The sequence below is a fragment of the Manacus candei genome, unplaced genomic scaffold (assembly GCF_025592945.1).
Source record: "Manacus candei isolate 608988 ecotype Guabito, Panama unplaced genomic scaffold, ASM2559294v1 h1tg000174l, whole genome shotgun sequence".
Classification (NCBI taxonomy): domain Eukaryota; kingdom Metazoa; phylum Chordata; class Aves; order Passeriformes; family Pipridae; genus Manacus; species Manacus candei.
The window spans coordinates 448,141-465,578 of NW_026138222.1; the positions used below are offsets into that span (position 1 = coordinate 448,141).

Sequence of the window (17,438 nt, forward strand, 5' to 3'; positions counted from 1 at the left end):
CCAAGGGTCTGGAATGCTGACCAGGGGGCTGACCCACTTCTTTATTGGGATTTGCTCACTCCAGTGTGGAAGCACTTTACACCTCCCTCCCTGTCCAGCACTGACCTCCAGGACTAAGAAACCTTTAAAGCTAAAAGAATAAAGATTACTTTCACCTTCGTTTAATTATTATTTAATTAATTCTTTCATTTCACCTCCAAAGGACGGTCTCAGATTAGAAACGAGGCCTCAAACTCCAAAGTCCCCCACACTTTCCACCTAAACCGAACACCTCCCTCATCCAAACACCCGGAAAGGTCAGTGAGGGCGTTCCCAGAGACCTGCCCGAGGTTTCAAGCTCTGTGCCTGACATCTCCCTTTTGGAATATCCCCTTGGAATGTGGCTCTCCACTGCGGCAGAGCTGCTGTGCTCATTCTGAAGCCACCTCCAGCTTCCCTTCCCGGGAAACCACTCACGCTTGGCAGCCACGGGGGTGGTCAGCTCAGCTCCTCCTGCTGCTCCAGAGGGAATGGCAACCAGGAAGCACAGTTATTTATTCTGCAGCTCAACATCCAACCGGGAGGGAGGGGAGAGGGCTGAGGTTCTCCCACCGACCCGCTGCCCACACCCCACGTGCACCTGAAGTTCCTGAATCCCCTGCTCTGTGATGTTCCTAAAATGTCTGAGTGGGAAAAGGAATCAGCTCTGGAAGGGTTTGTGGGTTTGGGATCGTTGGTCCTGCAGCCTCCCCATCAACTAAACATTCCATGGCCGAGGAAAAAGGATTGCCAGAAAGGTCCCACAGAGCCCTGATGGGAGCTGGGGGCTCCTCAGCCACCTTCCTGGCACAGAGGGGGAGAAATATCCATGGAAAAGAGCCTTTTAAAAAGATATATTTAGGCTGGAAAAGCCCTCTGAGCTCATTGAGTCCAACCATCCCCCAGCACTGCCAAGGCCACCACTGCCCCCTGTCCCCAAGTGCCACATCCACAGGGATGGGGACTCCCCCCTGCCCTGGGCAGCTGTGCCAGGGCTGGGTAGCCCTTTCCAGGAAGGAATTTTCCCAATATCCAGTTTTCAGCACAACCTTCAGACTCCCCAAAGCACATCACCGGAGCTGAACTGGCCAAGCACCAGTACCCACCAGTGCCCACCAGTGCCAGCAGTGCCAGTAAGACCAGTTCAGCTTTATTCCCAAAATCCCACATCTCTCCCTTTTCAATATGAAGCCATTCCCTTTGTCCTGTCCCTCCAGGCCTTGTCCCCAGTCCCTCTCCAGCTCTCCTGGAGCCCCTTCAGGCCCTGCCAGGGGCTCTCAGCTCTCCCTGGAGCCTTCTCTTCTCCAGGGGAACCCCCCCAGCTCTCCCAGCCTGGCTCCAGAGCAGAGGGGCTCCAGCCCTGGCAGCAGCTCCGGGGCCTCCCCTGGACTCTCTCCAGCAGCTCCACGTCCTCCTGCTGTTGTTCCCAGGGCTGGAGCAGCTCTGCAGGGGGGTCTCAGCTGAGGGGGCAGAGGGGCAGAATCCCCCCCTGCCCTGCTGCCCACCATCCCTGTGGGATCAGCCCAGGGCATGGGGGGTTCTGGGCTGGGTCATGTCCAGCCTCTCAGCGACCAACACCTCAAATCCTTCTCCTCAGGCCACCCCCAGGCTGTGCCAATCCATGGTCACTCCACAGACCCCCCATCCATCCGGCCTCATCCCACCCCTCCTGCCAGCAGCGCTCCCTTGGAAGGGGCAGGATCTGTCCCACATCCCCTCCTGCCCCAACACTGCACATCCTTGTTGGAAACCAACTCTCTGGGATCCTTTGGAACCAAGACACGGAACAGACCAACTGAGTGACCAACACTTTGACCGTTCTTTGGCTGCCTCACTGCAAGAGCCTCTTCTCTGGCCTTCAGAAACCCAGACCTGGCCTGTTCACCCCAAACCCACCCGGTTCAGGACACCATTGTCCCCTGCAAAGGTCCCACAGCAACACCTCCAACGTTCCTCCAAGCCCAGTCCCTAAAGCACCAACTGATCAACGTTCCCTCTCCAGAACCACCCCTTAAATCCAGCCTCTGCTGGGGGAGCAGCCCAAATCTCCCCGTCCCGAGTGACACAGCTGCCACCACCCGCCTGGGACAGGCCACACGTCCCAGAACACCCCATGGGAGACAAGAACCCCCCGAGCAGGTTGGCCCCGGAGGAGCCGCGGCCGCGCTCACCTCGATCAGAAAGTCCCCCGTGCGCAGCCCCGCTCTCCAAGCGACTCCTTCCACGTCCACTGATTCCAGGTACTGGAGGGCTGGGAAGGCCGGGGTCGGGGTGAACTCCTCGATCGGGGTTTCAGCTGCAAAACACAAAGGCAGGGAGGGCTTGAGGGGGTGGTCAAGAAAGTCTTTGTGTCGGTTCAGACGCGTTCAGTGCCCGCCCACGGCATTCCCAGCCAGGGATCCATCTGGGATGGAAAAGCCCATGAGACCACGGAGTCCAACCGTGCCAGCTCTGCCAAGGCCACCACTGACCATGTCCCCAAGTGCCACATCCACAGGGCTTGGAAATCCCTCCGGGGATGGGCACTTCACCCTGTGCCAGGGCTGGAAAATCCTTTCCAGGAAGGAATTTTTCCCAATATCCAACCTGACCCTCCCCTGGCACAGTTTGAGGCTGTTCCCTCTCCTCCTGTCCCTTGTTCCCTGGCAGCAGAGCCCGACCCCCCCCTGGCTCCCCCCTCCTGGCAGGGACTTGCAGAGCCAGAAGGTCCCCCCTGAGCCTCCTTTGTGCTGGGTCATCAGGCCCAGACAAGTTCTCACGCCCCTAAATTATCCCAAAAATGCATTTTAGGAGCTGTGTCAACCCCCTGATGAATCACAGAGCCCATGGATGGCCTTGGAGTGCATCTCCTTTGATGTCAGGTCACTCCAGCCAACATCACCCACACTCTGCTCCATTTCAGAGTCTGTAGACCCTGATTTCATGCACATAAAGACAATTCCTCCTTTATTCTTTATTTACATATTTTAGGCAAGATTTTTCCCACTCCATGGACCAGCACCACCCCAAGACCAACTTCTCCTGACAGGATGTTAACGTGCTGAACCATCTCAGATGCTTTTTCACCAGCAGCTTTCCACGACTCCTCCCCTTCCACGGGAGCCAAGCAGCGAAGAGCTGACAAGTCACCCTCCCTATTTTTAGAAATGCCAATGGAATGTTCGATTCCCGAGGGACCTCCCTGGTGACAAACTCAACCCCCTGGCCCAGAGTTGACCGGCAAGTTCTCTGAGTGCTCTGGGGTTCAAAGGGCCACCGAGATTTGGTGCAAAACGAGGCGCCCCTTAGGCCAGACCCGAGTGGAGAAGGGCGTGAGGTGTGAGGAGAGAAGGACCTGGAGGGCTGGAAACCAGAAAAGGGGAGGTTGGAAGGCTGTGAATGTCAAGTAAATTATTTCCATAATGCTAATGAGACATATGGTCTCTGTGGAAAAGCAGCACGAGGCGGGACCCGGCGCTGCCCTCCCGGATCACACGCGCCCGAATTAAGCCACGGAAATGTTAAAGTCAAATCCTGATCCCTGGGGAGGGTGGAGTTGGACAGATGACAATTTAATTGGTTTGCCAGCCAGGAGAAGGAGACTGATGTGAGCAAACTGTGTTATCACAGAGGCTGCTCCCCCCATCCCCCGCTGCGTTTCCCAATGGAAAAATCCTAAAGCAGATCAAAATCCTAAAATCCTACCTCGGCCACCAAGGATGCTCTTGGGAATCATGGAATCCCAGAATGGTTTGGGGGGAAGGGACATTAATGCCCATCCAGTGCCACCCTCTGCCATGGGCAGGGACACCTTCCACCAGCCCAGGTTGCTCCAGCCCCGTCCAACCTGGCCTTGGACACTTCCAGGGATCCAAGGGCAGACACAGATGCTCTGGGAAATTCATCCCTCACCACCCTGCCATCCACGAATTCCTTCCCAATATCCCATCTCTCCCTGCCCTCTGGCACTGGGAAGCCATTCCCTGTGTCCTGTCCCTCCACCCCTTGTCCCAGTCCCTCTCCAGCTCTCCTGGAGCCCCTTTAGGCCCTGCCAGGGGCTCTCAGCTCTCCCTGGAGCCTTCTCTTCTCCAGGGGAACCCCCCAGCTCTCCCAGCCTGGCTCCAGAGCAGAGGGATCCAGCCCTGGCAGCAGCTCTGGGGCCTCTCTGGACTCTCTCCAGCAGCTCCACGTCCCTGTGCTGTTGGGGGCACCAGAAACCTCCAGCAGTTGACCTCCTGGTTTAGGTGCAACCACAGAATCATGGAATGGTTTGGGTTGGAAAGACCTTAAAGCCCACCCAGTGCCACCCCTGCCATGGGCAGGGACACCTTCCACCAGCCCAGGTTGCTCCAACCTGCCCTTGGACAATTCCAGGGATCCAGGGGCAGCCACAGCTTCTCTGGGCAAGGATATAATCCAAGATGTCACCTGACAGGGCACTCAGATGAAGTTAAGGGAGCAGATCCAGCTCCCAGCCTGTTCCCTCCGTGGTATCCACGTGTCACTCCAGGCACAGCCCTTCCCGTGGGCTGGAACCTGCAGCGAGTGCACGTCGTGAGACACGAGCTGGGAACGTGTCACCGGGGCCTTAAAGGCTCAGCAAACAAGAAAAGGAATCCTGAATTAAGAGCTGTATCCCTGTGGAACAAACCCCAGGAGCACCATTGAATCCAGGATGGGGACACACGGAGGCAGGGGAAGCGACACTGCCTGGAGTCCCAGGGCTTGGTCACCGGGAATGGGAAAGAAGCTCCAAAAATGGACTGAAACATGAATTAATCCTCTTCTCCAGGGAGAGCAGGTTTGGAGGGATGACTGCTCCCAGTGTCCTCAACATCCATGGCAGGCAGTGGATGGAGGAGCTGGGACCCTCATGGTCACAAAAATCATGGAATGCTTTGGCTTGGAAGGGACCTTAAAGCCCATCCAGGGCCACCCAAAGATTTTTGCCAAAGCCAACGACTTTAAATCTCAGGAAGCAGAATTTAAACCTCTTGAGGAGCCACCACAGCTCTGGTTGTGCAATTTGGACACTTCCTGGCCTTAAAAACCCCTCAGTCTGGGCTGTCCCACAGGAGGAATTCCAGCTCCAGCTGTGGGAGAAGACCTGGCAGAGCTGGATCACCAGGAAGGCCTGGGGGCAACAAATCCCATCCTGGAGGCACCAAACCTCCTCCTGGGGACATAAAATCCCATCCTAGGGGAATCAAACCTCCTCTCAGAGCCACCAAACCCCATCCTGGAGGCAGCAAACCCTCTATTGGGAACAGGGTGGACAACATGGATATTTTAATTATTCCTCAGCAGGGTCAGGCCTGCAGTCGAGGCCTTTCCTGCTCCTCACCCCCCATTCCTTGGGGCAGGGAATTAAAATTAGCTCCTGAGTGTTTGAATTCCTCTAAAAGAGTGGGATAATGCAAATTCCAGACTCTGCTGGGCCTTGCTCCCAGTTTTCCATTAGATCTCCACAAGGATCACACCACCCTCAACAGGGATGACCCAACACCCCCAGTCCCAATTCCTGTCCTTCCTGAGGGTCACCAAGTGTCCCAGGACTCCTCTGCACAAGAGCCAAGGTCTGGAAACCATCAGTGAGCCCTTCATTTCTGTGATGATCCCAGTGTTGTATCCCAAAGTCTTGCTGCAGGGCTTGGGGACAACATTCCCACTTCCCAGACCAACGGGAAGATCCTTGAGCTCTGACTGCACTTCCTGCAACATCCTCCCAGGGTTGGGAAGGGGCTCCTGAGGTTTTCACAGGACAGGAAAGGACTAAACCACCCTCAAAGGATCCACTGATCCCACAGATCCCGGTAAACACCGAGCCCTTATGGAATTCCCTGAGGGATCCAAGTGTCTGTGATCCCAGTGGCTCTGGCTGGCATGAAAACCCAACAGCTGAGGCTGAACAGCAAACTGGAACCTTCCTGTGAGGAAATGCAGCAAAACCAGGTGGAATCAGGGAATCCTGGAATCACCGAGGTCGGAAAAGCCTCCAAGACATCAAGGCCAACTGTTCCCCCAAGGCCACCACTGCCCCACGTCCCCAAGTGCCACATCCACAGGGCCTGGAAATCTCCAGGGAAGGGGGGACTCCATGCCTGCCTGGGCAGCTGTGCCAGGGCTGGAAAACCCTTTCCAGGAAGGAATCTCCCCAATATCCAACCTGACCCTCCCCTGGCCCAGCCTGAGGCCGTTTCCCCTTGGCCTGTCCCTTGTTCCCTGGCAGCAGAGCCCGACCCCCCCCGGCTCCCCCCTCCTGGCAGGGACTTGCAGAGCCAGAAGGTCCCCCCTGAGCCTCCTTTGCTCCAGGATGAGCCCCCCCAGCTCCCTCAGCCCCTCCTGCTGCTCCAGACCCTTCCCAGCTCCCTCAGCTGCTCCTCACTGGAATTGTGCTCCAAGGTGGGACCAACACCGGGCACAGGAGGGGCACTGAGGGGCAGAGGAGGATATGGGGGGCTCTGGGCTCTGGGGACCAGGGCAGGCACTTGCTCCATGAGCAGCAGGATCTGGGAGCTGTGGCAAGGTGGGATAAACCTGGAAAACGGGTGTGGATCCCGTGTTGGGGCAGATGCAGGTGAAGCACCTGCCTGGGGAGAGGAGGGGGATAAAAGATTGATGCTTTGGGAAGTATCAGGAGCAAAGTGAGCCCTGCAGGGGATCAGCATGGAGTGTCCTTCCCACGGGATCAGCTGCATCAGGAGACACATGAACCACAAGATGAAATAACCTTGGAACTTTGGGAATAACCTGGCTCTCCCCAGACAAACAGACAAAAGCTCTGCCCTTGAGCAAACTCTTGGAGCCATTTCCTTTTCCTTTTTCTAATATGTTGTTTGTATTAATGGTGATATCCTTGTTATCCATAAAATCATGGAATCCCAGAATGATTTGGTTTGGAAGGGACCTTAAAGCCCATCCAGTGCCACCCCTGCCATGGGCAGGGACACCTTCCACTAGTCCAGGTTGCTCCAAGCCCTGTCCAACCTGGCCTGGGACACTTCCAGGGATGGGATCTACCCCCTCCTTAGAGCGTAAATTCCCAAGTCAGGTGCTCCCTGTGCCTCTGCTCCCACAAAAACCCACCACAACCAGATGCCAACAGGCACTGACTGGCCTGGGAATGGGCAGAGTGGATTTGGAGACAGGGGGTGAGGAGCAGTCCCTGAGGGAGCTGTAACACCCGCTGTTCACAGGATGGCCCCAGCTCAGGAATATTTTAGGAATTAAATGACCAAACAGACAGTGCCTGATGGGTTGACTGGGAAGAGGGAGATGCTCCAGTCTAGGCATGGAAGGTTTGACTGGTGAGTTCAGGATCCCAGGACCCCTGAGGTTGGAAAAGCCCTCCCAGCCCATGGATCCACCCTGGGCCCCATCCCCACCTTGGCCCCCAGCCCAGAGCACTGAGTGCCACGGCCAGGCCTTCCTGGGACACCTCCAGGGCTGGGCACTCCAAACCTCCCTGGGCAGCCCCTGCCAAGGCCTCACCACCCTTTCCAGCAACAAATTCCCCCTCAGCCCCAACCTGACCTTGTTGTAAGCCAAGAAATGCCTTTCAGCACCTTGAGCAGGTCCCTGATTTGAGTGTGTGACAGGCTGGGACCTCTCTGGGCCAAGGGATGGAGAAGTGAATCCTCTGGCTCATCATGGGGCAAAGGGGCTGCTCCAGCCCCTCCCATTTGCTCCACAGGATTCCCTAATCATGGAATCCCAGGATGGTTTGGGTGGGAAGGGACCTGCACAGCCCATCCAGTGCTACCCCTGCCATGGGCAGGGACACCTTCCACTAGCCCAGGTTGCTCCAGCCTGGCCTGGGACACTTCCAGGGATCCAGGGGCAGCCACGGCTCCTCTGGGCATTCCCAGGCAATGGCTGCAGGGAAGCCCCAGGTCCAAGTGCTGCAGCTCATCCCCTGCAGAGACCAGGATGAAATAAAATAAGCTCTGTCCAAAGGCTCAGCTGGTCTGACCGGGATGTCACCTCCTCCGGAATGGGGCAGAGGTGGAGATGGGATGGGTTGGGAAGGGCTGGTTCTCCAGGATGGTGCAGAGCCTGAGCCCTCTTCCTGGAGGTGTTCACAGGGACAAATTCGGGTTGGGGAAGGAACGAACCCTCAGCAGGACTGAGAGAAGCCAGGATGGATTTTCACACCCTCCCTGCAGCACGAAGAGCAGATTCCTTTGAGGATCACCCAGCTGAGTCCACAATATCCATCTCCCACCCCTGCAAGGGATGATCCTCTGATCCCCCCATTTCCAGACCCCTTTTTCCTCTTCACACCACGATTCCTGAAGCGGTTTTCCCTCAATGGAGTGGTGGTGCCACCGACGGGGCCACGCAGACAGTCCCAGAGCTCCTTCCAGCCCGAACCCCACGGAGCACCGGGATGAGAGGCTGGCAAACACGGGGGGGACCCGAGCCACCACATTCCCCTCCCTGTGGAGGGCACGCTGCTCCCTGAGGGGCTTGGGGAGCCCCCCAGCCCGTGCCCACGCTCCCGACGGCTTCCACGCCACGACCCTCTGCAGCCACGCGCTTCCCGGTGCCCTGCAGCACCGCCAGGATTCCCAAATCCCACACAGCCACACGCCCACCTCATCCGCTCCCGGTCCTGCCTTCAGCCTCGGCAGACAAAGGGAGAGGTAGAGCCTGCGAACGTCGGGAGGGTAAAGAAGGAAAAAATACAAAAAAAAAAAAAAAGGGGGGGGAAAATGGGGCAACGGGACTAAATGTATCCGTTTTTCCCAACACAATAGGGGCAAGATTGATCCGGGAAAAAAAAATGGATGCCATTTTGAGCCGTGAAGTTTCACTTCATGCTACACACGGACAGACACGTATGTCACATCCATAGGGAAGGGGAGAGAGAGGGAGGAAGGGACAGCAACCATATTCCAACAGGGATGCAAACACACCCACCGGCCCCGAGCCCTTCCATGGGCAGAACAAAGGCGATCCAGGAATCCCCCCCGAAATTCCCCCCCGGAGATCAAAGCCCGAATCCGCAGCCGCACCGAGGTCCGGGGAAGGAGCAGCACTCCCCAGGAGCTGCTTCCAGCTTTCCCTCCCACACCTTGCTACATCCTACATGGAAGGGACAGAGCTGCACCATTGTCCCCCTGCTCCCACTGTCCCTCTGCTTCCAAGAGCCTGGAAGTGCCGGGGAGGGACGGGGCTCTCCGGCCGGAGGCGTTCCTGCCTCCCGAGCACGGGAGCCGAAGCCCGTTCCCTGTATCCATACGAGCACATTCATTCCCGGTCCCCAAGGGCCTCTTTTTTTTGCAGCACAAAGATGGATTTCTGGCAGGAGAAGCCACAGGAACCACCCACCCGAGGTCCGGCCGCGGGAGCAGCCCGGGGTGCCCCGGGAATGAGCGGCACGGGATCGAAGGGACGGTGGGAGCTGCGGGACACACCTCTCCCGGTTTTCCCCGGGGAACCCCAGCACCACCAGGGCTCCTCAAAGGACCCCAACTCCCCCCAGCCAAAGTACAGTGAAACACTTCCAGCGTTCGAACCGAAAACGCCACGGGTGCCACGGGGCTGCACCCGGGTCACGCTCCCGGGGAACGGGGAGGAGTGAACATTCCCGGGATCTCAGAGCCACCAAGAGCAGCACCCGCACCAGAACCCCCCGGAAAGTGGGAGCGATGCCCGCCCGCCACGACGGCACCCGGGCAAGGAGAGAGCCGGAGAAGAGAGTCCCCTGAAGAGCCCCTAATTCCCAGGGCTGCCGGGCACGGGAATTCAGGGATCCAGAGCCCGGGTAGGGTGAGGAGAAGGCGCTTCCCGCCCCAGCCCCAGAGCCAGCGAAAGAAGCAGCCCTTACCTTTGGCCCCTCGCAATACAAACCCGAATCCCTCATGCTCCCTCTTCTGCAGCACGGCCGTCTTCTCCTCAATGATGTAGTCACTGGGCAGGAAAGAGCACAAGAGAATGATGCCAGGGTTAGATTTCAGCACCATGCTGCCAGGCGGAGGTGGCCTTTGTGCCTGTGACAAGGAGACCTCTTCTCATCCACCGTCTCATCTCAGCGGGGAGTTGGGCTCAAGCTGCTTCCCCTCCCCTCCCTTTTGCCCAAAGTCAGAATGAAAAAAGATGAAAAGCTACTTTCCCTCAGCGTGGAGGAGGAGGAGGAGGAGGAGGAGGAGGAGGAGGAAAGCCCCGGCTGCCTGGATCACCCTGCTGCCCACCGGGCCCCCTCGCAGTCACCTGCATAGGAATGCAGGGATACAGATCCCCTCGGGATCCCCTTTAAAGGCTGCCCGGAGCGTGGGGGGGCATCGGGGGATCGGCTCTCTCAGACTTCCCGGTTGCCTCTCACACGGAAAAAAAAAAAATCGGCCGCTCGACGAAAAGGAGAAGGTGCCTCTTTGGTGAGTTGAGCACGGCAGAGTTTAAATCCTCATCCCGGCGCTCGGATCTTCTCCTAAAATCCCCCCCTCCCTCCCCGCCGCGTTGCTAAGTGACGGTCTGCCAGGAGCAGGGGGGATGCATTTCCTTGTCCCACTTTAACAAAGGCACCGGCGGGGAAGAACCGGGAGGATCCAGCGGCGGGAGGAGCAGCGGCAGCTCCGCGGGGCCGGCGCCCACCGGAGCCCCTTCCCCAAATGCCATCGACGTGCGGCGGGAGGGGCGGGGGGCGCGGGGAGGGGGGGACGGGAGGGGGACGCTCGGAGCAAACGCAGCCCTCTGCAAATCCCTCCCAGCAGAGCCGCATGTCTGACATCAGAGCCGAATTAATCAGGGACCCGGGTCCGGCTCTCGGCAGCGCCGGGAAAACGGGGGGAGGTGGCACAAGGAGCCAAAGCGGGAGCGGCGAGGAGGGAGCGATGGGAGAGATGGGAGAGGAGGGGAGCGATCAAGAGATGGAGAAGCGAAGCCCCCCGCTCGTCCCCGGGTGAAGGGGCTGCTGCATCCCCTTCCCAACGTGACGGGGAGCGATGGGGAGCGATCAAGAGATGGAGAAGTGAATCCCCCCGCTCGTCCCCGGGTGAAGGGGCTGCTGCATCCCCTTCCCACTGTGCTGGAGAGCGATGGGAGGGATGGGGATGGGGATGGGGAGGATCCCCGGCAGGGCCAGGACCGGCGGCGAAGGATCTGCCCGGAGCGTGGCAGCGGGAACGAATCCCCCCCCAGAGCCTCCCTGCCACGGCACGGGCAGAGCGAGGGGGCAGAGGGAGGGGATGTGGATCCAGGGGATGTGGATCCAGGAGCTGGCACGGAGCAGCGGGAATCACACTGCGGTACCGGGGCCGGCACACGCCTCCCCCTCCCCGCTCCTCCTGCCCCTCCGGAGGGAAGGGATCACCTGCCAGGGACACCCGTGCCACCCGCGGGGACCCGGAGGGCTGGCACAGGGGTGGGGACGGCCAGGGATCACCACGGTCCCGTGTGTGCTCCCCGTGACCGACGGGCACCGGGACAGGACCCTCCTCTGCGTCCGCCCACCTGCAGCATTTCCAGGCATCCCAATCCCACCAGTTCTGCCGGCAACGCCACGACAGCACCCGGCTCCCACAAGGAATATAGAAATATTCCTGCGTTTTCCAGAGCCGGGGAAGGGCATCCCAAAATCAGATGCACACGGGGATTACATACGAGGACATACAAACGTCATCCATGGAATGTAAAGCGACACAGAGCCTGAATTCCCTGCAATTCCCTGATACTTCACTTCGTGCTGTAATTAGGGATGTACTTCCACATTATCCACGGAAAACAGGGAATCTGAAAACCCAGGGACTTCATGCAACGAAGTACCCAGACATGGAGAAACTCCAACAGAACTGGGAAGCACTTTAAGGGTGTCAGGGAGCCCCCCCTTCATGTCACCTCCCACATCTCCTGCCCCAAAAGCAGAGCTGGTTATGCAGCTGCTCCTCAATAGGTGTGAAACTCTTCCTCCTCCAACAAAATCCTCCTTTCCAGGTGTAGGGCAGCCCTCTGGAAGCAGATTCCCATGCCTGGGAAAGGTCATTCCAGTGACACAACCCACGTGTCCGATTAAGGAGAGCGGGACAACCTCACACTGTAATTCCTGAATCCAAGCAGTTGTGGCTGCCCCTGGATCCCTGGAAGTGTCCAAGGTCAGGCTGGATGGGGATTGGAGCAGCCTGGGTAATGGAAGGTGTCCCTGCCCATGGCAAGGGTGGCACTGGATGGGCTTTGAGGTCCCTTCCAATCCAAAGAATTCCAGGTTTCTATGATCTAGGACAGAGCTTGGAGCAACCTGGTCTAGTGGAAGGTTCCCTGCCCGTGGGGGGCAGGACTAGACGATCTTTAAGGCCCCTTCCAACCCAAATCATTCTATAATTCCATGACCTAAGTGAACAACTCAAATATATCATGGTTAGGTCTGTACAAACCAGCTCCAGTCAACTCCTGGTGGCACCAGAACAGCAAAGCCAAGCTCTGACTTTCCAGTAAAAAAAAAACCCAGCAGTTGGAAGAATTTAGAGTTTGTTTCAACTCTCTGGGCCTGGGGAAACTCACTGAGGTGGCAGAAAGTGCCTGACTCGTGCCATGGCTGTCTCAGAGCTCAGCTGGCACGCTCGGCATTCCCGGAGAGCCGCACAAAGGATGATGCTCATCTCTATGAACAGGCAGCAGAAAGATCAGAGGAAGCCTAAAACGAAGCAACTCATCTTTAATTCCCTGGCAAATCCTCTAACAAACAGCAGAGAGGTTTAATAAACCATCCAGGTGACAAACAGGAGGTGGAGTGGATCGGAGGGAACGGGATGTGCCAAAGGAACCCAATTTCTGGGGGACAATAACGGGTCTCCTGAACATGGGAAAGGCAGAGCTGCCACACGGAGCCTGATGGCAGCAGAGCATTCCCAACACTCTCACAAGGCATTCCCATAAAAAACCAAGGGGATAGAAACCTCTGCAAGGTGAGGAAAGAGCTGCATTGGCACATTTTTCACTGCTGAACTGCAAGGATGGATCAAGCGGGATTTCACCGGGGTCTGCCTTGGGATGAGCTCAACGTGCTCACCGAGCGTTAGGAGGGAACAGAGAGAGAACTTCAGCGTGCAGAAGGTCCCAACAGAGAGGGCAGCAGCACGTTGGAAGAGCAGGTTTGGATTCATGTGGTGCTGCCACTGGAGAAACGGTCTGGAAAACAGCAGGGAAGGAAGGAAAAGTGCTGCAGGGAAAACTATGGAAACGAAAACGGGAGGTGCAGAAGGAGCCTGGGCAAGCTGGAGGCAGGAGAGGCCTCCAACACCGTCTCAGAGCTGTGTCACCCTTTGGTGAGCCAGGCTGAGGGCCTGACTGGGGATACACCCCCAGGAATGCTGCCCAGGCCCTGGATCCATCCCCTCCCCGCCGGAGGGGCCCCGGGAGGCAGCGAGTTAACCGTGGGCGAGGAGAACACGAGCACCCCCAGCGACGGCTCCGGGCTCCTTTTAGACTCAATGGAGAGCTGGGAGTGAAGTCAATGGAGCTGTGATTCATCCCCTGCTCCCAGAGCCGCCCCCACCTCTGCCAGATGAATGGCACCCCTGGCTCCAGTGACTGCCACGGCTGCACCCCGAGCCGGGCGGGCCGGGGCGAGGAGCTCCCACCCCCCCAGGGCCGCCCCCACAGCCCCGTGACGTGGTCCTGGGTTAGGTAACGAGCCCCCTGCCTGGTCCTGACCCCACACGGCCCAAAGGATGGGGGGCAAGAGCAGGGAGTCCCGAGGAGGACACCTGGAAGTGCTCAAGGCCAGGTTGGACGGTGGAAGGTGTCCCTGCTCACCTTTCCTCGTGGGAAGGGTGGTGAGGCCTTGGCAGGGGCTGCCCAGGGAGGTTTGGAGTGCCCATCCCTGGAGGTGTCCCAGGAAGGCCTGGCCGTGGCACTCAGTGCTCTGGGCTGGGGGCCAAGGTGGGGATGGGGCACGGGGTGGATCCATGGGCTGGGAGGGCTTTTCCAGCCTCAGGGGCTCTGGGGTTCCAGGATCTCTCCACCAGCATCAGCTTCTTGATGGACATTCATTTAGAAGTCCCCAGTGAGGGGCCTTCCCTCCCCAGCCATTCCTGTCCTCCACAGGTGTTTCCACCAGGAAGTTCTGTGGCACCTCTGAAACATTTTCTCCCGGGAGAAATCAAGTGGATCAACCCAAACAGGTTTTTATTTTCCTGATGGGCCTTTTATGTCTGAATCCCAGAATGAGTTGGGTGGGAAGGGACCTTAAACCCCATTTAGTGCCAACCCCTGCCATGGGCAGGGACACCTTCCACTGTCCCAGGTTGCTCCAAGCCCCGTCCAACCTGGCCTTGGACACTTCCAGGGATCCAGGGGCAGCCACAGCTTCTCTGGGCAACCTGGGCCAGGGCCTCCCCACCCTCCCAGCCAGCAATTCCTTCCCAATGTACCATCTATCCCTGCCCTCTGGCACTGGGAAGCCATTCCCTGTGTCCTGTCCCTCCATCCCTTGTCCCCAGTCCTTCTCCAGCTCTCCTGGAGCCCCTTTAGGCCCTGGAAGGGGCTCTCAGGTTTCCCTGGAGCCTTCTTTCCTCAGGCTCCAAGGTCCTGAGGCCCTGATTGGCATCACCCAGGCTTTCTGCTTAATTCCCTCAGGAGGCAGCTCATCAAGGCCCTGATTAGGAACCACATCAAAACCAAAGTGGCAGCTGAGAAGGGGCTGAAACTCCAGAAGAAACCACTTCCAGTCACATATTCCCCCCGACCTGGAAGAGCAGAAGCCCCTGGGAAGGATGTGCTCTTTGGGATCACATTCCCTCCAGGACTGGTCACACCACTTCAGACACCACTAAAAAGCCCCAAAGCAGCACTGCTGGGTCCCAGCTGGAGCACCAGAGAAATCCTGAGGATCAGCTACTGCAGAGAGGGAGGAAAACCAGCAACAAAAGGCAGGGAAAAGCAGCACCTTCCCTTTTGGAACATGGACAGTGTTCCAGAACATTTTCAGCACTGGACTGGTTTCATTTAAAGCCACTAAGCCAGTAACTTTTAGGGCATCAAGGGAACAAGAAGCCTCAGAAAGTCCAAGACATGTTTTGCCTGGACTCTGAATTCAGGGACACTGCTTGGGATGCTTGTTGGGAACACCAAAGAGCAGCCAAGGAAAAGATGCCATGGCAGAGAGGCACAGAAGATAAATCCTGGGAAAAACCAGGGGGACATTTGTGGCAGCAGGAAGAAGCTGTTTGTGCTGGATTTTTACGGGAAGAGCTGGACAGGCAAAGCTGGGTCTGATCCCAGGTTTATCCCACCTGGCACCGGAGGGGACGAGGAATCAGCTCAGCCCATCCCTCACAGTCACATCTTCAGCAAACTGGGATTTGCCAAAAAAGGAGGCAAAGGAGGGCTCTGATCCCTGTCAGAGCTGGAGTCACCTGTGGGAATTCTGCTCCACAGGAACCTCTTTGTTCAACGCCGACGTCGGCGGGGGATGAGCAGAAGCGCCGGGAGAGATGAGGGAACAAACATCCCTCAGAGCTGGGAACGGGCCACCTGCCCAGGAAACCCATCCCTGTTAGCCAGGGAATGGTCATGGACAGGGGGATGGCACAGGAACTGTCACCTGTCAGGGACAGGACAATGACCCAGGAGATCAGAGCCCACGGGGTCGGGCCCTCGCCCCCGACGGGTCCTGGAAGAACGAGGCACTTTGTGGGGATAATAAAAACAAGGGCTGGGAAACCCAAACCCTACAACGTGGATTTATCCCAGGAGAGAGATGGGGCTGCGAAAGGGACCGTGCTGGGGACATGGCACAGATAAACTCCATGGACTGGGAGAGGGCAGGAAGGAGCTGGAACAGCTCGACAACAGGGAAACGGGGAGAGTGGAACCCAGGAATTCTCCCTGCACAGCCCAAAGCTTTTCAGAGGAGGAAGATGGGAAGAATCGTGATCTCCTGCAGGTTAAATGTGGAAACAGCACAGCAGCCCAAATATGGAGCTGTGGAACGACTCACAAATGGCAGCAAAACTCAGGAAATCAGTTTGCAAGTGCAGCCAGAGTGGGAATTCTGTGGGAACCTCCCCGGGGTCAGATGGCCCTGGGACCAAGGCAGCACCCAGGGAAGGCACAGCCCTGACACAGAACCTACACAGGATTTGTGGTCCCTGCTGGGGGAGGGTTTCACATTAAGAAGTGTCAGATACTCACAGGCAGACCCCCAAACCCAAGATTCTCCATGGGAGGTTATGGAACAAAAACCATATAATCATGGACTGGGTTGGGTGGGAAGGACTTGAAAGCCCATCCAGTGCCACCCCTGCCATGGGCAGGGACACCTTCCACTAGCCCAGGGTGCTCCAAGCCCCATCCAACCTGCCCTTGGACACTTCCAGGGATCCAGGGGCAGCCACAGATGCTCTGGGCAACCTGGGCCAGGGCCTGCCCATCCTCCCAGCCAGCAATTCCTTCCCAATATCCCATCTAACCCTGCCCTCTGGCACTGGGAAGCCATTCCCTGTGTCCTGTCCCTCCATGCCTTGTCCCCAGTCCCTCTCCAGCTCTCCTGGAGCCCCTTTAGGCCCTGGAAGGGATCCACAGGGATCATCACCCTGGCCCTGCACAGACACCCCAGCAATCCCACCCTGGCCCTGAGAATGTTGTCCAAACACTCCTGGAGCTCTGGCAGCCTTGGGGCTGTGACCACTGCCCTGGAATGGTTTCCCAGTGCCAGAGGGCAGGGTTAGATGGGATATTGGGAAGGAATTCCTGTCTGGGAGGGTGGGGAGGCCCTGGCACAGGTTGCCCAGAGAAGCTGTGGCTGCCCCTGGATCCCTGGAAGTGTCCAAGGCCAGGCTGGAGCAACCTGGGCTGGTGGAAGGTGTCCCTGCCCATGGCAGGGGTGGGGCTGGATGGGATTTAAGGCCCAAACCAAACCAAACCATCCTGGGATCCCGTGACAAAGCACATTCAATGTGGGTAAAGGAGGTCCCTTCCCATCTTCAGCAATTCTGGGATTCTGAAGAAAGTGGGGAAAACCCCAACACTCAGTGCTCCTGTAAACAACACCAGGGAGCCCTCTGGGTCCTCAGAACCCCTCAGTGAGGAAGGGTTTGAATCCACATTGCTGGGAAGTGTCTCCTGCAGCCTCCAGCTGGATCACGCCGGGAGGAGTCGGCCAAACTCCACCATCCCTTCAGCAGCACCTTTAGCAAAGTCCTCACTGGAAATAAACACCCACAGAACCACAACCAGATTCCAGAGACCCACCAGCACCAGAGCAGAGCGAGGGGTGACATTCCAGCCAGCCAGGGGGGATGAGCAGTGGGAAAAGCAGCCGAGATCCAATTAACCTGAGGAGAAAAACTCCACTCGCGTCCGCTCAGATCTCCAAAAGCACTTGAAAAGGTCTCTCATTAAAACCTCTCGAGGAAGTGAAGGTGCTGAGGGATGAAAAGGAAGGGTTTTTTATGTGTTAAATTTCTTAAAAGGTTCCAGATAAATGATTGGATTTCACATCA

The 17,438-nt window shown here is 57.6% G+C and overlaps 1 protein-coding gene across 2 annotated transcripts in view; it reads right to left on the reverse strand.

Annotated features, from left to right (window-relative positions):
- The window catches only part of SHANK3 (SH3 and multiple ankyrin repeat domains 3), a 265,082-nt gene that overhangs the window by 48,281 nt on the left and 199,363 nt on the right, over window positions 1-17,438 (reverse strand). For both annotated transcript variants that reach the window (XM_051773642.1, XM_051773643.1), the window contains exons 16-17: window positions 9,830-9,912; window positions 2,190-2,314 (exon numbers count right to left, since the gene is read on the reverse strand). In XM_051773642.1, the coding sequence (XP_051629602.1) occupies window positions 2,190-2,314; window positions 9,830-9,912 (208 nt within the window). The remainder of the gene's footprint in view (window positions 1-2,189; window positions 2,315-9,829; window positions 9,913-17,438) is intronic.